General features: G+C 37.7%; 1 protein-coding gene across 1 annotated transcript in view; it reads right to left on the minus strand.

Moving 5' to 3' along the window:
• The window catches only part of DOK6 (docking protein 6), a 160202-nt gene extending 148654 nt beyond the window's left edge, over window positions 1–11548 (minus strand). The window contains exons 1-2 of the mRNA XM_009889077.1: window positions 11525–11548; window positions 10692–10799 (exon numbers count right to left, since the gene is read on the minus strand). Coding sequence (XP_009887379.1) covers window positions 10692–10799; window positions 11525–11548 — 132 coding nt within the window. The remainder of the gene's footprint in view (window positions 1–10691; window positions 10800–11524) is intronic.
• Between the last annotated feature and the right edge of the window lie 5653 nt (window positions 11549–17201).

The following is a 17201-nucleotide window of genomic DNA, read 5'->3' on the forward strand; positions in this document are numbered from 1 at the left end:
TTACAGTGACAAACCTGTCTGCCCTCCCTAGTACACCATAACATGATGTTTGTACCTGTCTGCTTCCTTTTATAGCTATTGCACAAGGGAACACGCCTCTTCCCATTTCCACATCCAAATGGTAAACATTCCTCCAACAACACAGACACATTTCAGAGTAGCTTCAAGGGAAAATGTCATTAAGAAAAAGAAAAATAATATCCTCACATAACATTTCTTTACTAGTGTTATAAACAGCAGGCTAGATAATTAGGTCTTTAACTTTCATCATGAACTTTTATTATTCATGTAGTATACCTACTGTCTACAATTGAATAGTGAAAATAGACACACTCAATATTGGAAAAAAATAACAAATGCAGAGTCAAGTGCTGAAGGCTAGGAAAGGAAGATGTAAATCTTTGACTACACATTCTGTAGGTCTAGTCCACCATTTTCCTGTTGTTTTTATGTCAGTGGGCCTCACTGGGTCTGATCTCTGGATGCCAAGACAAATAAACACCTTTATGTTTATTGGCACCCCTTCTATACATGTTATGATACACATTGTCTTAATTATATGATAGTATTTGATTTTTCATAACTATTTTCCACCCCAGTCTGCATAAATGATAAATACCATTCTGTTAAATAGGGGCTTTGTAAATTATGCTTGATTCTCGTAACTTCATACTTTTTTTCCGACTTAATGGTATACTGGTTACACCCCGTTTTCTCTCAGGGTTCTTCCATAATGGTCATCCATCACACAAGGATATTTCACAGATGGTTTCACAAATATTAACTTCCTCTCACACCTTTCTCATGTCTGAGAGGTGTGGATTATATTGACAGGGAAGGAACAAAGAAATCGTACGATGAAAACAAACGAAAGTCAAAAATATGTCCTTTAAACTTTTGATCTGCATTTGAGATATCCAGGATTCAGCTTTTCAACAACACTTGCATTAAAAAGGGCAGCTTAGTAAGTGCAAACCTCCGCAGCGGAACCCAGCTGTTTTATACCCTAGCTCAATCGTTTCTTCTTGATCTCCCTCCAAGGACCAGTGGAGACGTCCTTCAGAGACCTTATTTCCAGCCTCCCTTCTCAGAAGTACCTATCCCCCAGCTTCACCTGGGTACCTAGTCCTGAAATCCTCACTCCCAGACACAGGGTCTTCTTATTTCAGAACTTGCCACTCCTGGGAAATGTCCGAGAAATGCACACCTCCCAGCTGCTGAAACAAATGAGGTAGGTAGTCGTATTAAAGAGCAATTTGCTTTGATGCAAAAAATCTGAACGATCTCTCTTTCAATCCCTCTGAATGTGCATCTGTCCTGCTGTACTGATATTTTTTGCCCCAGATATATTTGTGCTGAAGACATAAACTCTGTCCATACTCTGCTTCCTTGTCTACCTCACTCTTGTTAGATTTTTATTTCTGTACTGGTCTCCTTGTTTTTGTGCAATGCCAATTAAAATGGATTTCAGTTTACCCTTAATAATATGCACTTTCTTCACCATCTTCCCATCCCATTCTTCCCTTTGTAGCATTTCTAGTATCCACTTCTGGAACAGCCAGCTTTCCGTCTGCCAGAAGCTCTTGGTGTTTCTCCCAGCTATCTAATTGATAAGGTGCTTTCATAGAGTGCCAGAGCATTTATTCCTTTATTTTTCTCCCATGCTGTTACATTTGGTCTATTTCTTCTCTAAGTTTTAATTCAACCATTTTCCTTTCAGTGTTACCTAGGTGCCAGAGGATATACATACAGGGAACGGCTCCATGATCTCATCTCAAACACCTGACCCCATACTAGTCTTCAGAAATGACAAGTAGCTATTAGAGTGAATGTCAGGCTTTAGCCCTGAAAGAACTGGAGGGAACATATTTCATTACTCAAGAGAAAAAATTATCTGGATTTCCATCATGTACGAAGCTTTACGGATGACATGAGACGTTTGAGCTGTCAAAGTCAGAAGTGTTTCTAACAAACATGCACAAAATACAGGTTTGCTAAGGCTTTAAAGTTTGCCAAAACATAGCTAGATTTTCATGGCAAAACCAGACTATACATAACTGACACACAGACCATCATGCTCTCTATTGGAATGCAATAACACTAAAGTAGTTAATAGAAAAGCTCTCTTGAGGCTGTTTTAAGACACACTAGGAAGATTAAGTATATTTTTTCCATCACTAGAAATAACTGAAATATACACAGGAGAGGGCAGGACCAGTTTGACACAATACACACAGCACAGGGATATATCAAGAGCTTGTAACAACTTTAATGACACATACTTCATAATTCACACAAAAGTCTAGGTTGGAAGAGGCCCTGTACATCAGCTGGTCCCACCTTGAAATCAGGGCCTTAGATTAGGTTGCACAGAGCCCTGCCAATCTAGGTCTTCAAGATTTCCAGTGTGGAAATACTGACCTCTCTGCTCTGACATTTAGTCGTTCCCATGGCTATTTTTTTGTTCTCCTTATACCCAGCTAATTTCCCCTGAAGCAACCTCTGTCCATTGCCTCTTGTCCTTTCCCTGCACATCCTTGAGAAGAGAGGACCTCCTTTCCTCCCCTCAGCCACCTCATCAAAACTGGAAGGCTGTCACTAGATCCTCCTGGGCCTTTTCTCTTCACTAGTGCAAACCCAGTTCCTTCAACCTTTCCTCATAAGTCAGGTTCTGCAACCTCCAATTTCCTCACTGACCCTCTGCGGGACCCTCTCTGCTTTTTCAGTTTCTCTCTTGAATAGAGCAGCGAAGGTACTAGAACTGGGCACAACATTCCAGGTATGGCTTAACAAGCACTCAGTAGGGAGGAGCCTTCCTAGTTGAAAGTCCTCAATCTGTTGTTCATACTTCTGCTGAGGCAGCCCAGGACATGGTTTGCTTTCATTGCTGCCAGAGCACACAGCCGGCTCAGGTTCAGCTCACTGCCCAGCAGGACCCTGAGGGCATTTTCAGCAGATCTGCCCTCCAGCCACTCAGTCCCCAGCCTCTTTTGCTGCTTTGGTTGTTAAGACTCAGGTGTAGGACTTCATGTTTAGCTTTGTAGAGGTCCTGTAGCCTCCATCCCTGAAGATATTCAAAACCCAATTGGACACAGCCATAAACAACGTGATCTGACTGATAGTGCTCTGAGCAGGACATTGAACTAGATGGATTCCAGAGTTCCCTTTCAACCTGAATTGTTCTATGAGTCAATGACATTTTAGAAGTTTTACATTATAAAATTATTTTTCTTTTTCTTTTCTTTTTTCTTTTTTTTTTTTTTTCTTTTAAGGTAAGAAGTTCAGTCTTTGAGCTTGTTTTAACACAATATAAGAGGAATACAGCCTCTTATTTAAACAGTTGATTTTTAAGAGCAGGGTGTCCCTTTTGCTGCAAAACTGTGCACATACTCAAGTACTACTATGATTTTACTGTAATAAGCGTACATGGATCTTCATATAAGAACCACCACAAACATGCCTGGGAGTTGCTTTGTGTTACCAGTAGAGACTAAGATATTATCTTTACTTTTCCCACCATTTATTCCTGCCTTGATACTTAGATTCAGCCACTGATGCCACTACTGAGTAATTCAAAGCCACTCATTGACATCACTTCTCTATTTACCTTGTGAATTGACACTCCTAATTAATACCCTGCGCTTCAAAGTTTAGAAGGATGAGTAGAGTCTTATACAGTAAGAGACTCATAGGGTCATTAAAGCATTTTAGGTCCGTGCTTGTAGGAGCTCAAAGTCCTGCCAGCATGCTCAGCTTGTAGATTTCTTCACTACATTGTTAAGGAAAGAAGATATTATTGCCTTAATACAATCTTTGCTGAAACAGATTTTATTTGTTTGCATGCTGCCTTTTGATGTGCTCAGACTCTATTAACAGCTTTATTACCAGCACAGTTCCAATTATTCTTGCAGTTTGCTTTTTGGTGCATAGAATGCTTGCTTTGAACAATTACGTTATTCAGATACGTCTATATTTTAAGAGGGATCTGATAATTACTGCAAATATTATTGTTTGGTGTACAGAACTGAGTAATTTTATTAATACTTATTCATTTAAATAGGATTCATTTTAATCTCATCAGCTGAGTAATAACTGCCCATGAAAACAATGTCCTTTGTAACCTTCCCATACCAACCAGATAATTTTGCTAGAAGACAAGATATTACTTGAAAGTGCTGTAAACAAATATTTGAAGAGAAATACGTGTCACAATGGCGAAAAAAAAAGGATATAGTTTTCAGGAAAATGTATTTATCTCTGTTTTGGAAGACTCAGCAAACTAAGGGTGTATAAACCACACAAATTACATTTGGGACCCTCTTTCAACCTCAAAGAGCAAACACAAAAAATAACTGTTAAATTCTCAATTCTTTGTAGACAAAAATTTGCAAAATATTATTCAAGAACTAACATTCACACACGCACACACACATTCACTGGGCTCCTAGGAAAATGCCACATTGAGATCACTACTTTGAAGTTTTCTGAAAGAAGTTCTGGGCAATAAAATATGACCACACTTTCAAAGAACAAGGATAAGGGGGGAAGAGGGAAAGGACAAAATGGTCTAAATTTGGGATTGTTCTCAAAGTAAAAATCCAGTATCTGTGGATGTGACCAGATCTTCATAAAGAGCATATTTAGCTTTCCTCTAATATGAATTTTTGAGTGAATTTAATCAGATGAGAAAATAGACTTATTGAGCAAATTGAGATTAACTAGCAAACAGTGGAAACAGAAAGGTCAACATAGCAAAACCAGACAGGAGTGAATCTGAGATTTTGAAAAACAGGAAGCATAAACTTTATACAAGAAAAAAAAAAAAAAAAAGCAAGGAAGGGTGAATTCAAATAAGATTCAAATTTGGATGCAAATCAAGTGTTATACCTTATCACAAAAAGGGCAAGAACTCTAGCCTAGCAATTACATTTTGATAGATGTTTATCCAACTTCCTTTTGAGAATGCCTTTGCATCTGAGAAGCAATGCGACATCATGAGTAATAATAGCAGCATCTCAGATTATAGAGGTCCGTAAGGAGACTTGCATGACTTCTGATATGTAGTGAACATGAGCAACACAAGAGGCTGAAATACTCCACAATAAAGCAGGACTCTTGGAGTGAACTAGAATAAACAGTAGGCTGGTTCACATTTCTTTAACAGTAAGAATCTTTGTTTAGGCAAACTGGTAGTGGAACACTGAGGAAAATGAAACAACTGAAATGTGCGTAAGTGGAAACAATCCAAGAGAAGTTCTTATAAGGATTATGATAATGCTACCATATGTAAATATTTTTATTTTTCATTTTAGACTTTTAATTACATTTGAGAATAGTATGGGCTAGCACATAGATGACTGTGGTAAAATTTAAGTGTTTTTCAAAGTTATCAGGAATTCAGTTATCCTGAAATATTTTGAAGTGAATAACCACCGCATGGCTTAAGGCCATCTCAATTGAAGACTAGCAACTGTGCTGTAGAAGAGCAAGTATCTTATTCGTCATGCACACTCAGTTTTTAAACACAAAAGGAACCTGTTGCATCCTTCCTCTTACAAAACAGGAATACGAAGGCACCATAGAAATTCTGGATGTGTGCCTGTGTGTGCACAGGCACAGAAGATCTTATTGACAAGAACTGTTCAAGAAACCGCTGTAGCTGATATAAGAACTTGCCATAAAATCAGTGGGATTGCATTACATAAATCACCATTTTCTGACACTAGTATTTAGCATTCCACAAGTTTCTTCAGGATAATCAAGCAGTGAAAGAAAAAGTGTAATGTAGCTTCCCTTGTGTGGTCCTGGCCATAAATTTAATTTAGTAGATTACAGTTAGAAGGCTGCTGCTATTCTTTTTCTTGATTATTATTTATTTTTGTGGACACGTATTATATAACGTGCTTAAGACCATTTGTTCCATATATATTTTTGACTATCAGAAGTCATTGCTAAAATGTTGGGCAATTTATTTTATTTTTCATTTGCAGATTTATATAAAGCACATCATAATTAAACATGATAACAGAAAAAACAATTAAATAACAAAAAAAATCTAAAAATCTTATCCTACTTTAATCTTTCTAACTTAAAACTTAGAACCTTCGAGACAGCTGTTGTTGACACAATCTTAACAGAACAATTTCTCATATTGGGGAGATTAAATCAGTAAGTCTTGAACTCTATGCCAAACATTACCTATTTATTTATTTGAAGGGTAAGCATGCCAGCATTGACAGATTCAAGCTTCTCTTGGTCCAGGACAGCTATATCTTGCCAGGGACAGACCCAACTCACACCTTCACTTTGTGTGAAGGTTATTTACCTTATTAGTGAAAGGGAAGCGTGAATTAATGGGACTGGACAATTTACAAGGAATTGAAGAATCCAAATCTGTTGGTTCCCATGTTGGAGTTTAGGGACGTCAAATAGCAATTCAGCTATGTCATGCTTAAGTTCCCTTCAGGCTCTTTGCTGAATATGTTCTCCACACTTTGCTAGAGACCATTCCGTGTAGTTGGGCTTGAAGTATCTATGATCAAGTTTATGATACAGAAACATCTCCGGAGAATCCTCCCTCGCACACCCACATCAGAGCATGCCAGTTTCCTCTACAGTAAACCCCAATGCAAATGTGCTCATTTATGCTCTCTTTCTTGCACACTTACTTTATTGTCATTCGGACGCACAGTGTCTGTGACAAGCCTTTTGCTCCTGATGGGTCAGAATCTGTATTTATGACCAATTTTGACTCTTCTGGTTAGTTGCTCTTCAAGCTCTACTTTGCTTCTTCTAATTCTGTTTTAACAATGCATTGGTCAACTCCGTAATGCCTTCTAGTTTATTTGGATACACTTCAGGTTTTGAAGTTTGACCTCTCATTTCTAGTAACCCTCACGCTGCTACTCAGCCATGTTGACTTCCTCTAATGCTTCTGCAAGCCCCTCCTAATAGGTAACAGGCACTGCTACTGTCTGATTGCTATGTCTCCAAAACATGAAAGAATTTCACTTTTTACATACCTTTTATCTTCTTTACAAAATTGAGAGGGCTTGTTATTTATTCCCTCTTCTAAGCTGGCAAAGCTGTAGTATCTAGTTTTGGCCTTTTCTGACAGCGTAGGAACATCTCCCAGGAACATCCCCACCCCTGGGACGGGTGCAGAGCTATTGCCACTTTATACCCTCTTTGGAGTAATGGGAGGAAACACGGCTGTTCTGCGCAACCTCTACAAAGAATGTTCAAGGGAAAACAGTACAGCTAAGCTATAACTGACCTGAGCAGGAGTGTAATGGCCTAAAAATTTACAGTAATGAGAAGTTTTAATTTGATACCAGAAACTGGAATGAACAGATGAGGTCATGTTTCAACTAATGAATGTAATATTCACCGTTACTGTCAGAAGGCACTTGACTGTAAGGACTAATGCCATTACTGTTATTTATAATAAGAAAATCACTAGAAAAATGACCCAAAGCAATGCACAACAGCATTAGAGAATTTACAGAATAACAACTAAACACACATATTGTCTGGATACCAGGGAGGGGAGGGGGAAGTCCATTTTCCAAAGAGGCCAGCTTATCTCTACATTAATAAATATTTATTTAGAATATGTAAAACAGAAAGCATCTGTTTTTAATTCTCCTAGCTTTGAGCTACCAGTCCTGGTGGGTTTTTTTGGTGGTTTTTTTATGGTTTGGTTTTGGTTTTTTTTTAAAACCAAAGCTCCTTCTATAATTCACATTGTCTAGTACACAGGTTTATCACATAAGTATAGGAGATATGCACCCATCTAGGTAAAGTGGTTTACATGGGAATTTGATTAGGGCTGCATTTCAAGCTCAAACTTCCATGGAAAAGTGGAGATGCTTAAGATCTAGATGAGGCTGAGAGAGTTGGGGCTGTTCAGCCTGGAGAAGAGAAGGTTCCAGGGAGATCTTATTGCGGCCTTCCAGTACTGAAAGGGGGCCTACAGGAGAGATGCGGAAGGACTTTTTACTAGGGCATGTAGTGACAGGATGAGGGGGAATGGCTTTAAACTGGAAGAGGGCAGGTTTAGATTAAACATTAGAAAGAAGTTTTTCACTTTAAGGGTGGTAAGGCACTGGAACAGGTTGCCCAGAGAGGTTGTTGAGGCCCCAACCCTGGAGGTGTTCAAGGCCAGGCTGGACGTGGCCTTGGTCAACCTGGTCTAGTGGGAGGTGTCCCTGCCCATGGCAGGGGGGTTGGAACTCGATGATCTTCAAGGTCCTTTCCAACCTAAGCCATTCTATGATTCTATGATTCTACAATCTAGTAAGACTATGTGCTAGTCCTGGACCTTCTCCCATGGCAGCGTAGACCAATCTGAAGGTCTGAGAGATGAGAGTTCCTAGAGAATCCCAGTACATTCGGAGTCCCCCTCTGCACCACTCCCTTTCTTCTACAAATAATAAAGAGATTGTATGGGAGTAATGATCTCAGGGTAGTCGTACATAATCTTATATGAATATTAGTGTGTGATCAGAGCCTTTCACCCTTTGAAGTATGTTGTCATAAAGAGTCAGGCTTCAACATATATTTTAATCTTCTTTAAAAAACACCAGGTCTTTCATTTCTTCAATATTTAATTAATTTTTTTCGTTGATGGTTAGAATTCAGTTATCCTTCAACTTTGAACACCAGATGCTCTCCTTATATTTTGTGAATGAATAAGGAACCAGAGAATTTCAAAACAGGGCTAAGAGTTTGCACTGGATAGCAATAAACATGGATTTTGAACTACTACAAAATGTAACAACGCAATAAGCAGCTCTAAAAAAGAAAGAGCATCAGGATATTTTGATCCAATGCACTAGTCAAATAACTGTATTTGCTCCCATAATGACCTGCACTGTTCCCTCAATAGTCACACTCGATGACTATTCACAACTCTGCACATCTACTTCACCACTATATCATTTAACAGAATGGAAGCAATTGAGAAGCACAGTCATTATGAAAAAATAAAATATCCTTAAAAAAAGAAATCAAGCTTGAGAATAAGATTCAGGGTTTCTATTTTCTGATAATATAACTTTAGAAATGATGTTATGAAAAATGGGTATCATCCAAGTGAATGAATACAATTCTTTTTCTCTACAGTCTGAAACTCAATATCCTTTTAAATAGGAAAGAGTATCCATTTCTTTCTCTTTTCCTACCAAGGAGAGGAATAAGAGGGAAAAAAGAGGTGAAAAAGGAAAACAACACTCCTTCCATTTGCTTAGGCTACATGCAAAGGGCTATGTTATTTTTTCAGTTTCTTAAATTATTCTTACTTTTCACATGTTTTTTCTACAAAGACAGCTGACAAGCAATATATAAAATGTTTCTGAATCCTTTTACACATAAATTATGCTATAGGCAATAGCATGCTCCAAAACCAATTTAACCTGCCCCTTCAAAAGCTCCCCCAGAAAGCCCCACACTTTCATCCTTCTGCCCTGATGCTAATCCATACAAACTTCATGGATAGGGGATCTCAGGATTTTAGCCGTCAGTACAGCTATTAGCCCAAACCGTCCTATTAATCTTTTAAAGACCCATCATTAAGCTGCATCTTGAAAGTGAACGCTTTTTTTGAAATTTACATTGAAAAGAAGAATCACTTTTGCTCGATGTGGACCTCCTACACATGGGAGCAAACATTGCCGTTGTGGTACATCACTGAAAGTGCCAATTATGTAGTACAAGTCAGTCCAAAACCTGGATACCAATTTAAGATCAGAAGTTGGATTTTTGGCAATATGAAATTACTGGGGCTATTTTTCTTAGCAAATATTCAGAGGATAATTGTATGCTATTTATTATATATACATTTTTCATTTAAAGATATCAAGAGGTTACTGGAACTTAAAGGCTAATTTGCAGTTTTATGATAAAAAGCATTAGACCTGCCTTCAAGAGATCTAAACTTAAAACTCTTTCATGGCTTGCCATGTCACCTTGGCTTACTCATCTTTGTGTTTCAACCTGCCAGTTTTAACATAATATCTAACGTTGATATGAGACAAAGCTAAAGGTGACTGGATAGAAGACAATAGTACAAGCACAGAGCCCTGCCCTATTTTAGGATTAGCTAACTTGAAGTCTACTGACTGACTTGAGGAGCTGATAACAGTAGCTTACAAGACAGAAAGAAAAAACAGTGCTTGAATATCTTGTTTTCCATCACAGAAGTGAGTGACAGAGAAAGCGAGGAGAATCTCATTCAGTGAATTCTAAATTTTTACCCTTAAAAATCCTTGCTGTTGACAGAGCTTGTAAATCTTGACAAGTTCTGGGAAAAATGTTACATATTCAACTAGTGTTGCCATTGCAACCGAGGCATTTAGCATTTTCAGAATTTGTTCAATACTTAGTTAATAACTAAGGTTAAGCATTTGATTAAGCAGCCAATTTTACACATTTCCAAAATACTAATGTTTAAAGAAAAAAAACATCAGTCTATCACTTTACACACATTGGGGTTTTTGTGCTCATCTGGAAAAAACAGGATGATCTCTCAACTGCATCACTGAGATTTACAGAGGTTTTAGTGTCAGGATTAGGTTTTCACCCCAATTCTTGCTGTATTGTTTGCAACTTAGGCATATCAAGAACACACTTTTCCCAAGGAAGATTGGTAAACAGGCAATGCTTCAGTTCACAAGAAAGGCGTGACTTACCTTGTGAAAGTTCCTGAAATATGCTGCCTTCTCATCTGGAAATTTTTCTAGCCTCCTGGGTCCTTTACTGGAAGCCTTCTTGAAAACCAACCAACAACGCCTGAAAATCTGCAAAGAAAATCAATGGATTATATCAGTTTTTATTTAAAGGTGGACAGTATCACAAATGCATTCAGTTACATAACTGGCTTAGGAAGAAATTGTAAAATGACAATATTTTATTCTAAAAGTCTGGCAAATTTTGAGAACATCAGTTATTTCTTCACAAGTAACCCAAATTCCTCAATTTATATATATATATTGATTGTCAGTCCTTTGTAGACTATTTTGCTTCAATTTCTTTCATACATGCCAAATTTGACATTTCCTGAGATGCAAGTAAATCCATGAACTTTGAAAAATAAAAGAATTACAAGGCTGTCACTGGAGAAAGTACTTTCAGAAATGACTCCATGGATTTCTAGCTTTCACTTTTATACTCTATTTCTATGACAGTATTGATAACATTGATAAACATTCATTGCAGCTTGTAACACAACACAGTAACCAGCAGTTAGTGTAAGCTTGTATATACAGAAAAGAAAACACAAAAGTTGAAATAAGCACCAATGAGATCATTGCTGGACAACAACATCTAGTCCTCTTGCTTAATTCTATGACAAACTTTCTAAGAAAAACCTATGCATATTATTAAAGTTTGGGAACATGTAGTGAAAAATAAAATCCTCCAGAAAGCACAAAACAATATTATCATCTCATTTTAATGAGAAACACACTAGATTTTGCTTAAAATGCATTTTTAGGCAATAAGAGTACTTTATTAGACTATTCACCAAGTGTTCTGGTGGTATTGCCATAACCGGAAGTTTAAAATCAGGATTAAATTATCAAATAAGAATACCTTTGCAGTTCAAAGAGAAGCTGATTAAGGATAATCCTCTAGACTATATTATGCAAGTAAGGGATTAGATATTAATCTAGTTTTATAATCTATGAAAATAGTTTAGTTCATTCTCCTCCTCAGTACTTGCACAACTCTATAAACACCACCATACAGAATTTTATAGTTTTATTTCAAGGATGCATTAAAAAACAAAACCACTCCAATGCTAGTTAATAGTTCCACTGCCCATGTGTAGAGAAGAGCATTATTTCTTCATAAATTCGAAAAAATGTAATGACACAACACAAGAAGTACAGCACTATTTATTTTGGATCAGATCAAACACATCTCCCATTACAAAAAAATAAAATAAAATCAAGGAAGTATGAGCAGGGAGAGCTAAAATTAGGAGTTTTCCCCTCAGTGTCATACTGAGTAAACTGACTAAAAGGAGCAAATATAGTGTCATTAAAATAATTAAGCTTAATTAGCCATGTTTTGATACAATACTGACACTATCCTGTTGTCATTATCTCAGATCAATGGTATCAGTCAAAATAAGTTTTTTCTTTTAAAAACCTACCATTGGACTACAGTATCAACATGTTTATTTATGAAGACTTTTGGAAGAAAACATAGCATTTAATGAAATCTTCTGCAAGTATACTTCTTACAAAGCATACAAGTTTTCGGGATTTTTTCTACTAAAGTTGTAAAGCGGCAACTGTACAACTGTACTTTCTATCTCAGAAATTACTTCACCTAACCTGGGGGAAAGCAAAGACAATATCATATTTCCCGAAAAAAAAAAAAAAAGACATTACACTGTGGGACATCATAAACCCTCTTTATTAGATAGTACTTTCTTCAAATAACACCATGGCAGTGCTGCAACTTATTTTACCAAAGCTACAGCACGGCTCCCACAGTTACCACCTGATTAACCCATATTAACTCTTCACAGTGTTATGGTGTGAAAACCTCCACTTTTGCAGGTAACACACAAGTAGAAGATATTCACCCTATTTTGACCATACTAGAAGCAATAGCACCAACTGTCCAAAATGGACATATTTATTCATTTAACAAAAGTGTGGCTTTTAATAATACTCCTGGCTCTTCTGGGATCTGGGTTGGTTTTTTTTTTCAGCCTATGTGTATTTTTAGTTCATCTCTCTTCCTCTGAGGAAAGTCTTTTCCTAAGTTCTTTATCAAGGTAAAAACTATTGCCTTCATTTCAAATCTTATATCGATTTCCTTATTTCTATTACCTGCCCTAAATGGTTTACAGTCCTCACAGACTTCTCTTTAGAAAAACAGATCAACATACCATCCCCATCATCAGTGGCGGTGGGTTTTTAGCACAGCCACAAAATCCACATTTTACTGATGACTTGAATTTTGGACAGCTGGTGATAAGGTAACACAAGCTTTGTATCAACTGACAGATTAAGCTTTTTTTTTCAGGTTTTCTCTGTTTGTTTGTTTTTTAATATGGCACAGTTGTATTCTGTTATAATGCAAAGTATCAGTTAGATCCAGTACATCAGTAGTATCCCTAATAGATGGAAAACCAGACAAGCAAAGTCAAGGAGTCAGATTTCTCCCTGCGAGGAAGAGAATATTTTCCAGATAAAAGGTCATCTAATGCATACTACAAAGCAATTCCTTCAGTGATAAATGAGCAGGCTCTCCTGAATGGCAACTTCAGTCTTTTTGCAGTGGATATCAATCTGGAAGTGTGTTGAAGCTAAACTGTCAAAATTTCAAGAGGGAGGCTTTGACCCCCTTATCAGTGTGCACTTCAAAGTATCCATCGAAGAGCGCTAGATGCTAGATATCTTTAAGAATACTCCTCACTATGCCTTTTCCCAAATTTCAGCATTGGGATGAATTCAAGGGCTTCAGCATTTAGATTGCGGGAATGAACAGCCTTTGTTTTTAAAGAACACTGAACAGCAAGAGGAGGGGACCATAAGTTTTTCCTTCAGACTATTACTGCTTCAGTGTATTGACATGTGTTTTTTCCAGACCTTTACAGAGAGGAGATCTGAAGAATGGAATGGCTTGAAGAGGACTCCTGATTTGGCATGTACATAGACCAGGGTACATCCTTGCAATTGGAATTTTCTATTTTTTTTTTTAACCTACAATCACTTTTAAAGCTCGTATAAACATATACAGTTCCACTGCACTTCAGCAGCATTTTATCTGATTACACCAACAGACAGTTTGTATCTCAGTGTTTGAAAAAGCATTAGCATATGAATTTACCTATAAATATGAATAAATAGGTGCAGATGTGAGCACACAGCAAACAAACATTTGCCTTTCATAAGGCACCTCATTGTTATACAGAAGCCTCCTCAATTATTCACGAACTCTGAGATACTCTTTTATCCCTGGCCTAGTTTAGGATGCCATTGGCTGTAATCAAAACTTCTGAAAGACTTCTAAAGTCCTCAGATAATTGGGGTAGCCATTGTGAAAGAAATCAGTATCAGCCCTTTAACAACAGAGAGAATGAGAACCACTCACACTGTTGCCTCCATAATAGATTCTATTTCTGAGGAGATTTAAGTGTCTATTTTTCACATATGCATAATTGAAGAAATGCCAAATATTTGCTCGTTTAATCAGTTTTACAGCATTCTTGGATGAGTTCTCACTGCTCAACAGAAATGTAAAAAATTGTGTTGAGGGCAAACACGATGAAGGCTAACACTATACTGTAGCTTTTTTTCTGGAGAAATAGCACTAAGTACATGCTATGTTTAGATTTCCTTTTAGTAACATATCAATTAGAAGGACCAAAACTTGTTCAGTACAAACCTGAGAAGGCTTCTATCGAAATTACCTGCTGAGTCCGTGGCATAGCAGAACCTCGTTAAACCTTCCTCTCTCAGCCTTCCTCTCTCAGCTTTATAAGGTTGGCAAAGCCGAAAAAAAGTACTCCTCTAGATCCCACTACGTGTGCAACTACATAACAGTAAGCGATGGCAGTAACTCAGCCCACTTGTGGTCTGGTGAGACTGATTCGCTGCCCCTTGCAATACCATATGGGAATGATTTTCATTACGATGTTCAAGCTTGCAAGGGACAGTAGCCTCTGCTCCTACAGATGGACTCTGAGCGGCCTTATCTCGTTAGCGAGAGAAAAGGGTTCCAGATCTGCAACAATATAACCTTATCCTCCACACATGATTTCTGGACTCCTTCCAGTCAGAAATTCGACTCCCAGTGCTGCTCCATTTCTATTAATCTTTAGATACCACTTCTTTTTATTTTATTTGAAACACTGCAATAGACCAATTCATAATGAAAATCTCTGCATGATTGTCTTTTCTTACTTTTTCTTCTGCTTAATTTACTTCCGAGCTCACCTTTCCAGCATGTTTATATTTTTTAATATTCTTGACTAATATACGGAACAGTTTGGCCTCTGAATGGATCATTATTCTTCATGTTCATATCATACAGTTCTGTTTTATTGTTGCCATGGTTATTCATAATAAATCCATTAAAACATATTACAGGAAATCCATTGACTAAATTAGTTTTCTAGAAAGTAGAAAATCTTTTCCTTTTCCTGAAATAATTTAAAATGATTGGTTTACATCGGGAATCTTATGTAGGATTTTCCATTTTCCAGATATTTCTAATGCCTTTTCCTAGTCATTTACAATAGATGTTATTGAGATTAACTTTTTTTTCATCCACAGCTGTAGCTAATAAAGTTCTGCCACTCATCACTAATATTTAGAGAAGGGATATTTATTGACACATCTCTAAACATTATTCCAGAAATTTCACCTCACACTCCAAAAAACCCAGAAACAAAAACCCTCTCAGGTACCTTTTTTTTTTTAATGCCAAAAAAGAAAGTTAAAACACTACAAGCTTTTTATTCCAAACCACTGAAGATGCTCTGATATCTCCCTGCCCCTATCCAAAAGGTAATACAAATGGCAATCACTATCTTTACTATATTGGAAAACTAAAAAAAAAAACCTAAAAACCTAATTTTCTGTCGCTAGCTGTAGAAACATTTGTCTCTTGAGAGAAGCAGCAGTGAGTCAGCTCCTAGTTACCAACAGAAACCATCGCTGACCAGAATGAGCACTGAACCATCGCTCATGGGGCCTTCTGCCAGCATAACCCACCAAACGGTTCTCCCAGGAAGACATCTACATAATAATGTTGGGTCCTGCATTTACGTCTCGCTATCTGCAGGAAAGGCTACTTGGTTTCTCCCCCCTGACTTCTCCCCCCTGACTTTCCACACGCAGTGCTCTCCTGTTAGAAAACGCATCACCTGCAGTGTATGCATTAAAAACACTAAAACATGAAAATGTTCCCATTTACTTCACTAGTTATCTCCATTAATAAATGGATATTGGCTTTTCTGAGGGTGTGAGAGCAACTAAGTATGTTGCGAGGTTAAAAACCCACTCCTGATTCACAAATTAAGAACTGCAGCATTCATAATAAGAAAAATAAAAATAGTTGTCACAGTAAAGTCATATTTAACCACTGTTTTGACACCCACCACTTTTTCCCTTTTTTCCCTGCGTATTTCAGCAAAGGGAGAAGAGATGAGAGGTGACACCTTACCGCTTCAGTGGAACTACACTTGTCACGCATTCAAGAAAAATTTAAGAGAAACGGAAAAGCAGTTATTATCTGTAAAAAGGCCCAAGAGGAAAATGGGAAGACAAAACCATTCACGCCTCAGCTAATGAACAAGTTACAGGATTTAAGTTATTCCTGAGGAAAGACAATAGGAAAAAGAAAAAAAACAAACCTCATAGTCGCAAGCCACCTACTTCAGTTACCCACACTTTATATTGGAAAGACAGAAGTGTAGTGTCCACATAGTGTTGGAAGAAGGCATGCCGTCTCTCCCGCATTCAGGTTTCTGGGCATCTTTGAAATTAAGGTGCCCTAGAAACTTTTCCTGTCTTCCTGTCCTGGAAGCTTTTTCCTGTCTTGAACAGCACTGATCCCACTGTCTGTTTTTTTTTAAATAGTTACCACTGCAGTAAGTAGGTGCATTTTGGGTGGTAAATTTGGATCCATATGACAAAGCAAGAGAGGCGCAAGACTACTGCACAGCACTGAGCTCCCGAATTAGCACAGAGGGTGCAGAGTAGCAGGGAATCGAGGCCAGCTCCTGCTCCTTTACCACACCACTGGGAACCCATATAACTCCCAGCAGTGGAGCAGAGATCCTCTGCAGTCCTCTAACACCCACTCTCCCCTCAGAACAGGAGGAGAAGCCAAAATAACCCCTAGCCCTGCTCAGAAGCATGATGTTACATCCTCCTGTCAGCAGCTCTGGGATGTGGGGCCAAGACTTTACCATAAGATACAAAAAGCTTTGGGAGGTTTTCCCTTTTTTTATTGATTGTAACTCTCCACCTGCTATTGCCTACTTCAACATATTTTCTTCATACATTACAGAAGTATCAACCACAATGCAATCACAATAAAAGCAAAACTGCTTAAACTGTAACACCAGGATTAAAAAAAGAAACACAAATATATCCCCAAAAGATCACTGGTAATGCCTTTAATAAAAAATGCTGTCTGAAGGTGTGTTAGGAAGGTTATCCAACAGGGAAACA

Source organism: Charadrius vociferus, unplaced genomic scaffold (genome assembly GCF_000708025.1).
Source record: "Charadrius vociferus isolate BGI_N301 unplaced genomic scaffold, ASM70802v2 scaffold65, whole genome shotgun sequence".
NCBI classification, from domain to species: Eukaryota; Metazoa; Chordata; class Aves; order Charadriiformes; family Charadriidae; genus Charadrius; species Charadrius vociferus.